Genomic DNA, 16,860 nt, shown 5'->3' on the forward strand with positions numbered 1-16,860 from the left:
GCAGTAATAGAATTTTATTGAAAAAGGTAAAAAACTAAGCATGAAAATCTGTTTTAGTTATTTATAAACACTACATCCTTATGCTTTTGTTGCTCTAAATTCAGACGTAAACATTCATTCTGACATGCCAAAGCCCCCTAATGCTGGTGGAAAGTTCCTGTAACCAGTCAGCCATCACCTTAGAACTTGTCGCCTGGATGATCAGTCCCTGCAGCTTCATTCGCGTAAGCTGGTTCATCAGCTGCCAATTCATCCTGTTCCGCCCCATCTTCCCCGAATCCGGGTTCCCCTTCCCTTTCAGGTGCATCTTCATCCTCTATGCCGTTGTAAAACTCTTCCATCTCACTCTCGTCCTCCACATCTAAGCTCTGACTACGACACGAACCACTTTCACTACTACTCCCACAAGAGCTAGAAGATATGACATCATCTTCAGAATCTGAGTACACCTCAGCACCATGGAAAATATAGCGATTTGGTGGTAAAAACAGATACTGAGTACCTGAAACGGAATTTTAAAGAGTCAGTAAAAGGCTAAAATAAGTGATTCATACAAGGTCTTGCAGACTTGTGGTTAGAAGGTACCTGCATACATGTGTTTTCAACAGTGGAACTTAACTGACAAATCGGATTACATAGAAACGCATTCATTGCAATATCTGTGTGTTTATTATGAAGCAGAAACCAAATACGTCACTGGGAAGCTCAGCATTCCTTCTCCCCTGTCCCTTTCACACTAAAGAGCATTTAAACTTTAACGTTTTGCAGCGTTTTTTCATGGGTACATATATTCACAGCTAGATTTCCATTACTTGTAAAGAACTGGAACCTGCTGCACAGAGTATTTGCCAAGGTTTAAAAACAGCCTTTGCTCTGGAAAGTGGCAATTTGATACCTGGTTCTTCATCCACACCGATTTCCTAGTGTGGTAACTCCTTACATCAGTAAGCAGACTGCATACTGGAACACCTCCTTGGAAAGTCTAAAGTCTCCTTCAAACCATGCCTGGCTCCAGCTGTGAGATTTGCTTTTCAACTCCTACCATGACTTCGTCTGTCAGTTCTACTACCACACCAAATCACAGCCTAGTGTGACCAGCTGCGAGAAAAACTAGTTTTTCTGAAAATGCATTTGAAAATGTTAGAAACTGATTTCCTCCCCCTCCAACCTCCTAAACATTTTAGGGAATGTGTGATCACTGATTACAAGCCCTATTATAAAATTACAAAAATATTTCCATCAGGTTCTTCAAAAGAAAGAAATGATACAATGATGAGTTATGTAGCCACTTGTCTGAACAAAAATAACCCCCAAAACCCACCGATTCCCTCAAGGGTAACTTACTAACTGCTTTAAAGTAAGTCTAGCATAAACATCTCGGCCAATAAATGCAAAGTACTGAAGTGAGTTACCACTTACCATCCAGCCTCTTGCTAATCTGTTCTTTTGCAGATCTGTTTACCCAGCACTTCTTCAGTATTTCATTTTTTTCTTTATTTTCTCCATTGTTAGAGCCATTTTCCTTCATGGTTTCAGAGTTCATTAGTTCACTAGTAGTATTTTCAAGGTTTTCTGACGATGTCTGTGTGTCCTGAAGCTTCTCCTCCGTGCAGGTCCCTTTAGTCTCGGAGGCAGGATCAGAGTTTCCTACCTTACATTCAGCTGGGTGTTCGGAAGCCACCTCCGATGCATCTGGTGGAGTCATTCCTTCTGGCGAACTAGAGCCTTCGGAAATGTTTAAGGGGGTAGGCGGTAGCTCAGAGGAGTGCATTTCGAGCTCCTTGTGCGTTCGCGGAGGCTTTTCTGTTATTTCGGAAAGTTTTACCGAGTTGTAGCAAAGTTTTGTATATTCGCTCCCTAGCCTTTGACATAATTCATTAATTATAACGTCACAGTCTCCAAGCAGCTCCACGTCAAAGTGTAGATGAGGCAAAGGTTCCCTATTAATTAAGATCTGAGGCACTTCATGGGGGATGGAACCTATATACAGAAAAGAGAATGTAAGGGTAGTCACTTCAGTTTTACCTTCAGCAGAGAGCTGCTTACAAAGTCCAATTCCTCAGACTTCTCTTCCTCCCTCCCCTTGCAACAAAACCCAGACAGACAGAACAGGAAGGCAGCAAGCAAATCCCAAGTTTGACAGCCGCAGTTGAGCTGCTGGGCCTCCTGTGTCCTATCTATCTAGGCTCCCCTCCCCCCATTTTTTTTCCAGTAAGAAGGCATTCCTCTACTCAATCACTGAGAAATACGTGCACAGAAATACTGACCTCAGCAATGTTTTGTCAAGTGTTAAGATGAGGATTAAAATTGGTATTATCACCTCTTAGATGAATTATATTGATTTTGTGCATTCGTTTTACGTACTTACGTGCACATGAAACTGCTGGTAAATGACACCCCCTTCATTAGGTCAAAATATTTGCAGGCACAATCATAGAATCCCAGAATGGTTGGGGTTGGAAGGGACCTTAAAGATCATCCAGTTCCAACCCCCTGCCATGGGCAGGGACACCTTCCACTAGACCCGGTTGCTCCAAGCCTCATCCAGCCTGGCCTTGAACACTTCCAGGGATGGGGCATCCACAGCTCCTCTGGGCAACCTGTTCCAGTGCCTCCCCACCCTCTCTGGGAAGAATTTCTTCCTGAAATCCAATCTAAATCTCCCCGCTTTCAATTTAAACCCATTCCCCCTTGTCCTGTCACTACAGGCCCTCGTAAAAAGTCCCCCCCCAGCTTCCTTGTGGCCCCTTCAGGCACTGGAAGGTGCAATAAGGTCTCCCCGGAGCCTTCTCTTCTCCAGGCTGAACAAGCCCAACTCTCTCAGCCTGTCCCCAGAGCAGAGGGGCTCCAGCCCTCGGAGCATCTTTGTGGCCTCCTCTGGACTCGCTCCAACCAGTCTACATCCTTCCACACCGCACAGGGTTGCTCAATGCATTTCTGACACTTAGCGTTCCAAAACCCACCCGTTTGGTAGCCTAGCACTGATTCCTCAGACAACCAACTAATGAAACCCAGTTCTAGGACACAGAAGGAGCAGTGGTTTGTGTAGTGGATCCTAACTTTCCAGTCCTCATGCATCTCCCATCAGCCTAAACGCCAGGCTCTGCCTAGATATGCTACGTAACGCCCACTGCGTATCATCGAGTGTTAGGTACTGCCTTTAAAGTGAGCGACAACTCGGACACCTGATGAAACAGATAAATCAGATGAGGTCCAAGATGATTCCTTTCTAAATCTTCCAAGTAACTCTGAAGGATACTGCAGAGAGAAAACTGAATGGAATCTCAGAACAAAGTCACTCTGGTTTTAGGAGAGCAGTTTTTCAGCTTAGCATTTCGTTATCTTGAGTGCAGCAAAAGCACTTACTTTCTCTGTTTTGCACTTCAGCTTTACATCGGCAGTCAGTTTTTCACCTTAGGAAACTAGCTGCTCAATCTAGTTTCTTCGCTGAATGAAGCCAAAAGCATTTCTTAGAGCCCTTAACTGAGAATTTCACTTTTGATCCAAAGTTTTGGAAAAAAATATTACCGGAGAGAGTCACTTACTTGGAATCAATGCTACTGGTCTTACTTTCAGTGAAGACCCAATGACAATAAGGAGATCAACTTCATTTTTGTCGTACTTCATGGCACGATGGAACTGCTCGGGTAAGTTCTCCCCAAAGAACACTATGTCTGGCTTCATGATAGCGAGCGGTAGGGACATCGAGGCACGACCTGCACGAGAACAGCTTCCATCACTGCAGCTCAAGGCTGCGCCCCAAAAGCCTGTTTTTAGCAATTCACAGTGACTTATTCTGGCATAAAGAAAAGGAAGTTGCGGTGACATTTCCTCATTTCATTTTTCTGTGGATATGCAGACAAGCACATTTCTTACTCTGGCCTGCAGCAACTGCACACAGAAATGGAACTACAGCATGAATAAAGAGGGAGTCCTCAACGTCGAAAGGGAGAAATTGTGCAGATGTGCACCACAGTCCTTATCTGACAGCAAAGCAAAAACTTCAGATTTTGCTGGCAGTTTCCATTATAGGATCCATAAACCCCTTCCTAATCAAAGAGCATGTTGTAGAGCTTTACCCCTCTGCTTTCTCCTCTCCTTCCAAGGGGTATCTGTGTCACATACGTAAAGCAGCGTGGCACCATAGCAGGTGGCTAGCAAAAAGCATACAGGACAGGAACCTAGGCAAGAACTTTTGTTTGGTCCCCATTTGAAACTCTTCCAGTTCCTCCAAAACCAGAGCAGAGACCTTGTTCGCTAAAAAAAGCGGGCACGAGATACATTTGTGGAGAAGTAGGCTCCCTTTCCTCCTCAAAGCAGGGTTTTTTCTGATCTTTGGGACCTTTCAACTCTTTCCTACATTAAGACTTTTCAGTCAGAAGAAAAGCAAGAAGGTGAGCAATACGTGTACAAACGATATTTCAATTACTTCTGAGCAATTTTTCTTTCAAATACTTCAGGTTGTCTCAGCTGCAGTGTTAAAATACAATATCCCAGAATCAATCTAAGGAGCTAAATGTAGCTGCAATCCTACCACAGTCATCCCAAGTAAATCAGTGCTACGTAAAGGTGTAAGAGAGGTCTATTACCTACTGTAATAGGAAAAATATGCATTTAAATGTAATTTTCATATAACTCCCTCCTGTACAGAGGACGTACGCAGAAAAAATAATACAGAGATTAGAAAGTTTAACTCAAAGGACCAGTTCTTGCCTGCAGTAGAGTGAAAGACAATGATTTCCAAAGAGAAAAAATCACAGGTAAAAGGCTTTCCTCTCATGTCAAAGCATCTTTCCCAAAAATGTACGTCTTTAGACAAAGAATCCAGCCCTTCTTTGAAGAAAACCTTGTGGGAGGGATGTGTAAGAGGCAATATGGCACAAGAACTAGGAGCTGGTATGGGGAAAACCTTAACCACGTACCCATGCTAATGAGCATCTAGTAACCCCGTGCTAAAGGGAAACCAGCTAAAGAATTCCTGAAAATGGAGCAGATGGATAGAATGGATCTTGAATTTTGCCCTTGGATCTTTACAGACTAGCAAGAGAGCTCAGAACACAGAAACAGCTTCAACCTTTCTGAAGCTTTGTGCCCTGCTGTCACTTCCGTTAGCGTTAGTGATGCCTTTGCACTTTCAGCTGGAAGCTTAACGAGATGATTTGCTCTGCGTTAAGTGGAAGATGAAATGAAGACCTCTCACTTCGGATTTGAAGAGACTAATATTAACTCTGTTTCCATCATCTCCCGCAGGAAGTCCAACGACTTGTGCCTGAATGAATCTCTGTAGAGCAACAGATGTCCCTATCCAAATGATCTGGGCCACTGTAAAGGGCCCATAAATGTGTTTCAATGCTACATTACTCACCAGCTTCTCTGCTAATCCTCAGAAAGGTCATCAGTAAGGGGGAAGATCTATTCCAAGAGCTGAAATTGATACCAAGAAGTTAAAGCTAGGTAATTGGCCACTCAATTGCCTAGGGTCCTCTTTCCTTCCAGAAGTAGCACTCCTCCAAAACCCCACCGCCTCTGCTGATGTATTTGTCCAGTGAGAGAGAAATGGAGTTTCTCATTGACTACTGATGTTATTGGTATATAAAAAACAAGATTAGTAAAGATTACCTTGGCTTAAGAATATCCAAGAACTGGTGCACATTTTCCAATTCCTGGGTCTTTTCTTCCTAAATCTGAGACCCTTTCACTGTTTCTTCAAGCTACCTTAAAATAGTCAAAAGCAAAGTAAAAGTGGCATTTTTGGAAGTGACTGACAATTATTTTACTCAAGTTCCATGGGTGATTTATAACTGCCGCTGCTCCTTGTCCAGGAGGATGGTTGTGTACAGTGACCAAGAGAAAGAATCATGCTACAGGGAACTGGTCACCTTTGAAGTGGTGAAAGAATGAAGAGCAGCAAGAAATTGGTAGTTTTCTAAACAGATGATCTCAGATAATTCTGTCTACAATGTGTTGAAAGGAAATCCTGGCAGAGAGATGCTAGCTGGACTCAGTTCCTTGTGAAGCACTTACATCCATCAGGGGATGGACCACAGCAAAGTAAAGGTAGTGTTTTTAGGGAGAACTAAGGACCTGGGGCCACGTATAACTGAGGTTTCAAGTAGTGGAGGACAGCAGGGACTAGAAACTGGGATGGACCCAGGTGCCAAACCGTGTTTGGGAAGGAGGATTTCTTAGGGAAGACAGGTTTGAAACAGACAGCATTCTGTTTCCTAAGTACAGAAAAGGTGTCTAAGGAACCAAATTCTGCATTCTAGAGAGGCAACAGAAGGTAAAGGCTTCTTATGTCTCTAGAGAAGCTTTGAGGGCAAAGGAGCAGCAAACATCTGTACGATAAAGAGTTCTCACAAATAATATTCTTACAAGCAAAGTAAATCAGATTTCACATACAACATGTCAGTGTTACAAAGCTCAGGCCTACGAGGTTCACACTTCTTAAATCTTTCACTCAAATATCTCATCTGAAAGGCTTTCATCGAGTTTCATTTCAAATGTAATACCACAAAATTTACATCCCCTCCACATTTCTTATCGAAAGTTGCAACTGTGGACTCTGAAAATTCATCAAAACCACCTGAGCCTGCAGAGAGTCCCCTTCCCTTTGTATAAACAATATCCTCTTGATCAGAGAACAGTCGTTTCTGCTCATTCAAAAGGAAGGGAAGGAGAGCAAAGAGGCTCTCACCAAGCCAAAGGTTCATCTGCTCTGACAGAGCAGAACTAACTCTTGCCTTGGCCCTGGGCAAGAGTTCCCTGGGCAACTTCCCACCCAGATGTGGGGAGTTCGGAATATGGAATAGTTCCAAAATCCTAGAAAGCACACGTCAGACTTCTCGTTTCCACTGATCCCCTTCCTTCCTCAGAGGCTGCTCTGCAGTTAGCAATTTCTCCATGCACCGCCTCCTCTTTCAACATATTTTTAACATAGGTAGACGCTCAAAGAGTAACCAAAGTTATAAAGGGCTAACCCTGCTTTCTCAGTGTGACCGTGAGAGTAACTGAAAAGAGGTATAAATCCAACCTTCTACTTACCATTTTAACCTCGGCTTTTTTTTTGGAGGTGCCACTAAAAACAGACTCTTGGGGTTTTGTTCTGCTTTGTCCCATTGCCTATTTTTTGCAGTATAGTAATCGAGCGTACTTTTAATGCTAAAATACAGATAGGCACTTTTATGACATACATGCAACAATACGGAGCCTTTTAAAAGCAGGTATTTCAAGCAATCCGAGGGTGGCGTTTTGGGGTTCTTTTGAGAGTTACTTATTAGAAAGCTGCAATGAGTTAAAAGTAAATTTTTACCTGATTGAAAATATCTCCTCGAACAACTTCACAATCAACTTTGTATTTACAGATCAGGCAGGAAGCTGTTGCAAAGGAACCTGAGGGGAAAAACCCGTATGGTAGAAATAAGGATTTTCATTCGTTTCAGAGTTGCTCTTTTTGCCCAGGCTGTTTGGACACAAAACAGCCCAGGCTGTTACGTTGCAGCGCTATAAAAATCAGTCATTAGAAAGTCATTTTAAATTAAGATATTTGTAGTACAAGAAGTAGTGCTTCTAGATGTTAGCAGAAATTTGGTTTAGGAGTAGGATACATCACACGCATGCCAACAACAATTACACTGTATCCTCTCATTCCCCCAACCTGTGCCAGCACACACAAGGAGGGGAGAACAGGACCTTCCCTTTCCCTCTTCACACAACCAAGAGTGGTGCCGACAGCTCCGCAAACAGCGGCGGCAGGACACGAACCCACGCGAACTCAAGAAACTGTAGTTATCAAAGGGCAAAATAAGGAAGAAAACACATTAGTAAAGACTTCACTACAGGCAGCTGAATGGCAGTGCTGTTACAGCTGCATGATTCAAACTGAAATACTGCTCTGAACTTGGTATCCAGCTTCGCCACCCCGCTGGCTGTTTGGCAAGGCGGTGTTAAGCTGGCTGCTCCCGCCAGCCACGTGGTAGCTCCAACTGGCCTGTTTCTGCAGCAGCTGAAGGTGATGCCCGAGTATCTGGTAGAGCATTTGTGTCTCTGCCTGTCTAAAGGGAAAGCTTATCAGGTGGCTCAGGCGCACATAAAAATACAGGGTGTGAAGCCTTTGTGCAAACTAGAGTGGCCTGTTGATAGACACAGGTTCAGGCCCACAAGGCCTTTTCTCTGCAGAAGAAATAATGCCGGAAGTTGACAGAACGCTGAAGAACGAAGTGAAAAACTGACATATTTTCTCATAACCATGAAAAAAGGGTAACAACAATAATAATTTGGAGGTTTTTTTGACCCTGCATTGGAACGTGCCAGTCACACGCTAGAAGTCTGAAGCTCCGTAATGGCTACGTGAGGGCAGAAAGACAGCCCTGTGACCGAGTAATGTGCATGGGGTGCAGAAGTATCTCACAAAAGGAAGCTTTTAGAAAGGTAACCATTAAGATGCTGAAAGCTTTGAAGAACGTAGGAACAGCTAAAAGCCTCTAGTACCAAAACTCTATCTGGAGTAATATTTTAAGCCACTCGAACCAAAGGTATTTTCTGCTCGTCACCTCCGCGCAGCGGACAGCCAGCACTCGGAGAGAAGGGATCCTGGGACAAAGTACAGTATCAAAATATGCTTTGGGGATACTGTTATCTGGGCAAACCAGAGCGAAAGCCCAGCAGACCTTGGAGGAGGTAATTTATGATTCCATGACAGCAGTCCAGGTCTGCTAACCACTGCTGGCCTGGAAAGCGCCCCACTTCCGAAATGCTTGCTCAGCACTGCAGCTCCCAGAACTTGAGGGATCCCAGAGACTACAGGAAGTATGCCAGTTATCATCTGCTCATTGTAATTTGTTAATAGCAGTAATGTGGTCTGTTACACACTGTGTTAGGGACATGTCTGTCAGGCTAGCAGACCTAACCCTGTCCAAGGCATCTGCTGCTACCTCCCTGAAACTCTGTTGCTGTCCACAGGACTCCATCAAGAAGTTACGCTGCCCCGTGCACGTCACGCGTAGCCAGCAGGCCGCTGCCTCTGCTCACTCAGCTACAGCAACAGCAAGGACCATGATCCAATTCCAGACATGCTGGTTGAATGCAAAAGGCATTTTAAATTCAGAAAATGCATCCAAGATACAGTATTTTTCACAGCAGCAACTTCCCTGTAGGTCTGCAGCATGAAATGGGTTCAGAGGTTCATACTCGCTCCCTGAATCATGACAAGGTTCCCTGTCATTTGGCACACCCATGACTAAATTGCCATCGCCACAGCTGGACAACGAAGGCAGAACAAATACACAGCCCGAGCCCTTACGTAACGGAGTTTCGGTTTCTCTTTAGCTACTACCAGTGTCGGTGTTACAGAGCAGCGTAACTGCAGGTCAGGTAAAGCTCGATGTGCTCAGAACAACCCTTGCTAACTTCCAGAGGCCTTACAGTCGCAGATAGCATGTTTTTAAAGAATCTTACTAATTTAAAACCAACTTACACAGGACATACACTAACGATGGTCTGAAGTCGACCTGCTGCGGCGTGCAGCTGAAAAACCGGGAAGCTTGAGCGCGGCAGCGATGCACAAAGACACAACGATGCGAGAGGCCCATGATAAATACCGCATGCAGAATGACAACCAACAGAAAACACGACACGCCACGTGCAAGTGGAAACCGGCACCAGGGCTGGGTTAGCCGGCAGGCAGGATTCTACCGTGCACTGCTTGGTCACCCCGACAGAGCACCGTGTTTGCTCTGTCTGAGAAAGAGAGAATGGACAAATGTGGCACTGAGCTGAACTTTCTAGGGAAGGAAACCAAGTAAGTTTGGTCCCTGGAAAAGGGGGAATTGGACAGACAGAGCTTACAAACATGCCGACATTCCTGTTTCTTTGCCAGAAGGCTACTAAATAGTCCAGACGTGGACTTCAAGAACTAATTTTCTGCATCCTTTCCTTAAAAATGAATCCTTGGACTTTTTGCTTGATGTAAGCAAGTCTTTGGGAAATGGAAAGCCTATCAAGCAACTAATTAAGAGATTCCATTTCATTTGGCATCATAATTACAGAACGTGTATGACACTGAAGGTGTAGCAAGATGATCTTCAGTTCAACTGAACTGGTGATTAATCCACGTTATTTTTTATGTGAGGTAAAGTCACTGAAGTGCCAGGATGCGTTAAGATTTCCATGGAATATACCCTAAATAAAGAATCAGTAACAGCCAAATTCCATTTCATTACAGCCGGAGAGAGGGATTGATGGAAAGGCCGATTTCCATACTGGTCTCAGACATTAATATTTAAAAAAAAAAAAAAAAAATCATCACCAAATACATTTTAGAAGTCTAAGCTTGGGCAAACAGGGTGTGGATTTTCACTGATACACAAAACCCACCGTATATCAAGCCTAATTTCTGAAAAGCAGTATTTCCACTTGAAAGATTTAAATACTTAAACTTAAACTACTTAAATACTTAAACTACCTTAAAAAAACCAAACCAAATCAGCATTTTAAAAGCAGAATATCTGTTGCCAAGAGATAGAAGGAAATTTAACTCCACCAGCAGTTACCTTGTCACATGCACCAGTAAACACCGTTCCTACACGTGAATCGAGAAAAGTGAAACCAAACCCACTCACCGTGGCACTGTATTATCCTTTGGATCCCTGCAACCTGCTCCAACGTGTCTATGTTCTGAGTGTAGTTGCGCAGTAGTTTTCCTTCCTTATCCATCAAGGCAATGAACTTGTGACAGAGAGATGGCTGGAATTGTCCTGGGTAGATTTCCTAGGGAATTCAGAACTGCATTAGAAAGCGTAAACGGATACACCGTGTCTTCATGCCAGTTCACACTGAGCTAAACGTTAGCAGTAACGATAACGTCAGCAGTTAACGCTGGCGAGCCCTTTGCGTTCTGCCATTTCTCTAGATCCAACTCTTCTTCCAGCAGCTCAGCTTCTGATCACATCGGCATGAATTGCTCCATGCAAACCGGTCCTTGGTTCTTCACACAGCAGAAAAGCAAGGTTTAGAGAATTCTGACACAGGAAAGCTTTCCACATTACTCATGTGCTGGCCAACGGTTTTGCCTGTACTTCCATTTTTCAGGGACAGTAACAGCAGCTGAGGTTACCGAGATTTGACCAAATAACTGCAAGTTTTATTTATCCTCCCTGCAATTAGAGACACTGTCCAGAGTGGCTGTGTTTATAATGAACTTGTAACAAAAACAGTAAAACCGAGCTTAAAAGAGAACGTTGCTAAGTATTTCTAATAAGGTGAATATGTGGTTGCATAGACGACTGGAGTAGCTGAGGATATAGAACGGATACATGTGAAGACCTGCCCAAGGAAGGAGTTGCTGTGCCACTGAATTGAGGGCTTTCATTCAAGTAAATTCAGTTTATTAACATACTTTTCTATCTTGTTTATAAACAAGGACCCTTTTTTATGTACTGTTAACAGAACAGTGCTCTATCCGATTCAAGCATTTCAATATTGTTACCTGTCTTTACTGACCAAGGAAAGAACTGTTGGAAAACCGTACCTTTGCAAACTTAAAGAACGGCCTGGGATCCTTTCTGAAGTATTCTATATCAAACATTGCCTGAGGATCCGGAAGGTCTGGGAAGTCTACAGCAAGGCGCGCATAGATGCCGTCCCTCGATCTGAAGTCGGGTATTCCGCAGGACACTGACACCTGAAACACATGTGTGCACCGGGAATCAGCAAAGCTACGTAATCGGCTATAGGAGCTGCTGGGATACAAACCACGTGGGAAACGGCATTTCCGTGTGCTCACAGCACTCAGAGACATTAAGAACAAAATCACTCTGGGTTCGCCGCATTTATTACGCTTTTCCTTTTTTTTTGACCAACATAACCATTCCCAAATCACAAGCAGGAGAAGCAGCACAGCACCACAGTCTGACGACTGGACAAGAAACCCTTTAGTCCAATCTGTACAGGCCGCAAAAGGACACCAGAACTTACTTTTCCTGCTGGAAGTTTTGTAAGACACAAAAAAACCCTGTTGCATTAGATTTGATCAGCATGTTCATTTATCTGCCAACTTCAGCTTGGGCAAGGTGGTTGATTTTTTTGCCCCAGGCTAACACAGGAGCAGAACAGATCCTTAGTTTGGATGAATAAACCCCTTTTGATAAACAAGCACTGTTCATCAAAACACTGCACTAGTCAGTAAAGGCACAGACGTACTGTCTCAGGCTACCCCAAAATACTGTGGGAAGGGGAGGAGAAACAGGTGTTTGAGAGCACTTTTAGACAGTAAGGCCGGTAATGGAAGTAGCAGTGCTTTTCTAGCAAGCTGCTTGGAATTCCTCATCCTTTGCAAGCGGTGTCACCCTCTGCCTGTGAGCAACAGGAGCAAAGAACCGGTTGGATTCTGTACCGCCGTGCGGTAGGCAGGTACAAAGCTGGAAACGTACAACAGGTTCAAAGCGTCCCTTAGTAAAACAGAGAGCAGTCTTACACATGGTGGAAGTCAGGGTCAGTCTACGGAGATCTAATTAAACTCTCCTTAGAATCCTTCCCCACACACACTCTTGTTTGAGCCATACTCTTCTAGGCCCTCTAGCTCCACCAGGCGTTTTAAGAGACGCTGACTTAAAAAATCATTACCTTTTCTTCAAATGAAAAAAATGGCTAGGATAGAAGATGTTCTGGAGCAGGCAGATGCGATCTTATTCCACAACTCTTTTGCACGGAAGCAACCGTTTAAGAGTTTAGATCTTGTAAGAAAATGTTCTGGAGCAAGAGAGACCTCGTGATTTCTACCTTAAGCTCCAGTCTCGCGGCACGCAACGCTCTAGTGGGCAGCGGGGCCTCCTCTTCCCACCCAGCGGGGTTATCTGGCTGCGAGGGTCCCATCGCCCCGTGCTGCGAAGCACTGGGGAAGCCTTCACCCACCCGCCCGTACGTTCTCCCGCTGCCGTGCGGCAGTACGTACCCCAGCTCCGGTCAAGACCATGACTTTTTTGCATTCCTGTAGAAGTTTCACAGCGTCGTCAATAGTATTAATATCTTTCCGTTTTTTTCTTTTTGGTGGTTCTGAAAGAATGTTTATAACGATTTGCCACAGCGTCATATCATCCAGTTCTGGCGGAGGGATGGTTTCTGGTAGCAGGTCTTTCAGAATTGTCCGTGGGTCTGTACCTAACATGAGATGCTGCTGAACAAAAGTGTAGGGACCTAGGGAATGACAAAAAAAAAAAAAAGAAAAGAAAATTGAGTATTTCAGATGGTTACAATCCCCACCCCATCATTCATGCTTGCTGCTACAATTATATTAATCCATGTAATTCTACACTCATCAAGCCCCCTGTATGTTCCGGTCTAAATTCTGAAGTGACAGTGTAGCCAGGGGTTTTTACTTATTTCTTACTACTTTATGGCAACCCATGAAGGATTTCCCAGCAAGTTAGTCAAGGCAGAAATCCCAGATCACAGCAAACTTGATGGCTCTGAACAGTGCACTTACTCAGCAACAAGATTTTCACCACCCATCTCCATTTTATGGCTTCGCTGGTATGTTTCCAACGTTTTCCAAGGTGTTTACAGTAGTGAGGCCAAGACACAACAAATATAAAAAAAACGTCTGAAAAGCCATCGCTCTAAAGACAAACAGGGCCCACCGATCCATGGATTTTTGTTTGCTTTTAGCCACCTAACTCTTAACGATTTTGGACATAACCTCCTAAAGCCCTCAAATCAATCTTCCCAGAAACACACAAGCTTAGAGCAGTAGAAGAAAACCAGGTATGCCTTACGAAGCTAGACTGACCGAAAGGACCCAAACAGCTATTGCTGAGGGCTAGCTGCTCTTAGGCACATTTACCCAAAAGGTGCCAACAGCGATCCTCTTAACCAGGCATCTGCAAAGACAACGTATGGACAGATTTTCAGTGGAATACTGTGTTATCATAATGGGGTTTTCCCAGCTGTGCTAAGAATAGCAGCAAGAAACGAATGCTGTGGTATTCCACACCTGTGGAAGACAAAAGAGCTCAAGTCCCAGCCCCACTGTGCCCTAGAAGCCACGGTCCCACACAAATCACCAGTGACCTCAGCCGTTATCTTGCCTCTGCGCGAGGCCAGGACTTTCTACCGAGACCCTAACTGCCGTGCTGTTGCCAGTGTGCTACATAGATACATGCGCAGACTAGTAATTCCTAAACGGACGTAACACTTAGGACAGTCAGCCCTGCAGACTGCCTAAAATCATACACGAATCATCTCCTTCAGGCTAGAAACATGCCACAGATCTGTCCCATTTAGTGAGCCTCTGCGTACGCTTTTAATATGGACCAGGGCAGCATTTCTACACAAAAAAAGCGTGAACAATTTTAATCAGAATACAGCAAGTTTAAAGAGGTTCATTTTTAAACTCCTTAAACAAGACACAGTATACCGTGAACAACTCTAGGCTGCTCAACAGCAGCCACTGCCCATTTTTTTTGCAAAAGAAGTCATCTGAAGATGGGGAAGAATTGACTGTTGAAAGGCAAACAGCATCCAAGAACATTTCACAGGCTTCTACCTATACGTGGTCTTGGTGTCCAGTCACTAGAACTCGCGTGGGAGGCTCTGTCATCTTCGTCACTGTCACAGGAGTGAAAGCCATTGGCTATGATTTCATCACTAAGAAGGAAGTTATCTGCAAGACAGCACAACAGTGACAGGTTACACTCCAGCCAAACGCACAGAAACCTACTGAAATAGATCATAAAAGCTAAAGCTGCATGCTCTTTGACTTGATTGCAATGAATTACAAAGCCAGACACAGAAAAATCCCATTTTTTGAGTTTATAGGTGTGCTTTCCAGCCTCCAGCAGATTTCCTGCAGGCTTTGCTACCTTAATACTGGGCTCCAGTGGGCTGGATGTTGACCTCGGTGACGTTTTCATTCTGTAACAAGCTGGGCATTAAGGATTTCGAATCTTAGAAACCAAACCCAAATGTTTTAAAAGTACAACTAAAAATTCCTCTCAGAACTCTCACTTCATTCAGCTCCCTGAGAACCCGGGTAAAATGACGACGAGTCACCGCTGGCCAAAGCCCTTTGACTGGGTGCTGAGAGCACGGCACTTTCGAAGACTCCCACAAATACACACGCGGATACAACCGAGTTCCAGGATTCTGTTCGGCTGTTCCCGGCAGCTGAGCTGCAACAGGTGACCACACACACACACACTTTATGGTATTTCAGTTGTGACACCAAACGTGCTCCTTCGAACCCCCTTCTCCGAGCATCTCCCACCCCCCTGGCCCTGCGGCAGGGTTTGGCTTACAGCACCACGCAGTTGCTTCAGCTCAGCCTGGGCCCTGAAGCCAGAGAAACTCAACCCAACCTCGCGGCACATCCAGGCGAGGGAGCCCAAAAGAGAGCGCGATCCTCCTCCCACAGCGTGCAGTACTAAGTGGAAATCTACATTTGAACCTCAGCAGCTTTCTGGAGTTTAGACTACTCAATCTATTTTTTTGCTGGCTGTATTAGAAATAGCCACAGCAACTGAGCTGAGCTTCTTAAAAATCTAAGACTGCAAACACAACAAATCTCAGTCATGCTCTCGGAAGCGAGGAATCGCTCTGTTTTCAGTCTCTACTTGCACAGACCCCTGCAACATTCTAGCTACTTCACTCTTAAATAAAGAATGCCACAAAACAGCATTATTTTTTTATTCAGATTGTGTCCTCCTGCACTTCCCCTCATTGGCGCAAACCCTTTATTCTGATTAGAATGGGAAGAGGAATGCGCTGTTTGTCCTTGCTGCCTTGCTCCTCCCAGAGCAGAGGTGCTCACTGACACTACGGACCTACGCACTTGCAGCCTCTCGCTCCCGTCTCGCTGTGCACGAGGTCAGCCAACGTACCAGGCGAAAAGCGTGGCGAAGAAGGAAAACGCGGCTTAGCACGCATCGGCGAGCGAGAAGCGTGCGTTTTACTAAAACCACCTTATTTCTGCTGTGGGGAGAATCAAAGCTTCGCATCGTTAAGCGCCGATCACGGACAGGTCATCCTCTCGTGTTCCGGAAACACCGCGACAGACACAAACAGGCCGAAGGAACAGTTCAAACTGTATCACCCCCTGGCTATCACTGGATTCGGCAAGGACTACGGGGAACACTTGCCACAACTCAGCGATCTACAGCAAAACGTGCCTGAGGCCCGAGTAACGAGCAAAAAGGCTCCGCGTTGCACGCTGCTGAGAGACCATCAGTTTACTCTTGTGCTGTCGCGAGGCTGTTTTAAAGTGCTGAGGCGGTTCCAAGCGCATCATAAAGCCCTGCTGCCTTCTGGGCACGGGCGGAAGGCTTCCGTCGAATTTTACTATGGCGTTAAAATGTCTTTAGGTTAAAGACAAAGTATCAGTACCGGCATTCCGGGATAAAACATACAGGTTTTACTGGCAGAACACAGAATCTTACACCTTTTAAAGTCTTTCCCAAGCACTACATTCAAAACCTAACGGAAACAATCGAGACTCTCCCAAGCTAACGGCTTCAGCAAGGCAACGCGAGGCACGTCTGCGCCGAGACATCCCAAGCACAGGCTCCAACACGGCCTGGAGAGACTCCTGGGGAGGTGAGGGGCTTGTGCTCAGTGAGCGCGCTCCTCGGAGACCCGGGGTTATCTGAGGAGCTGTTCGAGACCGCTGCGCCTCTGCTGTCTCTGCCAGTTGCCAAGAAGCAGAAACAGGAATTATCGCGGCAGGAATCGTGAAAAGGAGACAGGGCTTACGGTCTCTCGTTTTTAATAACGCGTGGCCAGCAGCAGCGAAATAAGCGCCCACGTCCCTCTCGGAAGCCCAGCACAGGAACCGGGAGGCTCCGGCGAGGGCCGCCTGGAGCTGACCGGTTG

The 16,860-nt window shown here is 45.1% G+C and overlaps 1 protein-coding gene across 1 annotated transcript; it reads right to left on the reverse strand.

Annotated features, from left to right (window-relative positions):
- On the reverse strand, positions 1-16,380 carry LOC104512442 (NAD-dependent protein deacetylase sirtuin-1-like). Its single transcript, XM_010155419.1, is given in 11 exon segments — positions 1-502; positions 1,420-1,980; positions 3,546-3,698; positions 3,701-3,716; positions 7,313-7,392; positions 10,620-10,767; positions 11,528-11,680; positions 12,950-13,191; positions 14,540-14,712; positions 15,046-15,164; positions 16,375-16,380. Coding segments are annotated over 11 exon segments (1,974 nt in total). The 3' UTR covers positions 1-179.
- Between the last annotated feature and the right edge of the window lie 480 nt (positions 16,381-16,860).

Source organism: Eurypyga helias, unplaced genomic scaffold, assembly GCF_000690775.1.
Source record: "Eurypyga helias isolate BGI_N326 unplaced genomic scaffold, ASM69077v1 scaffold28697, whole genome shotgun sequence".
NCBI classification, from domain to species: Eukaryota; Metazoa; Chordata; class Aves; order Eurypygiformes; family Eurypygidae; genus Eurypyga; species Eurypyga helias.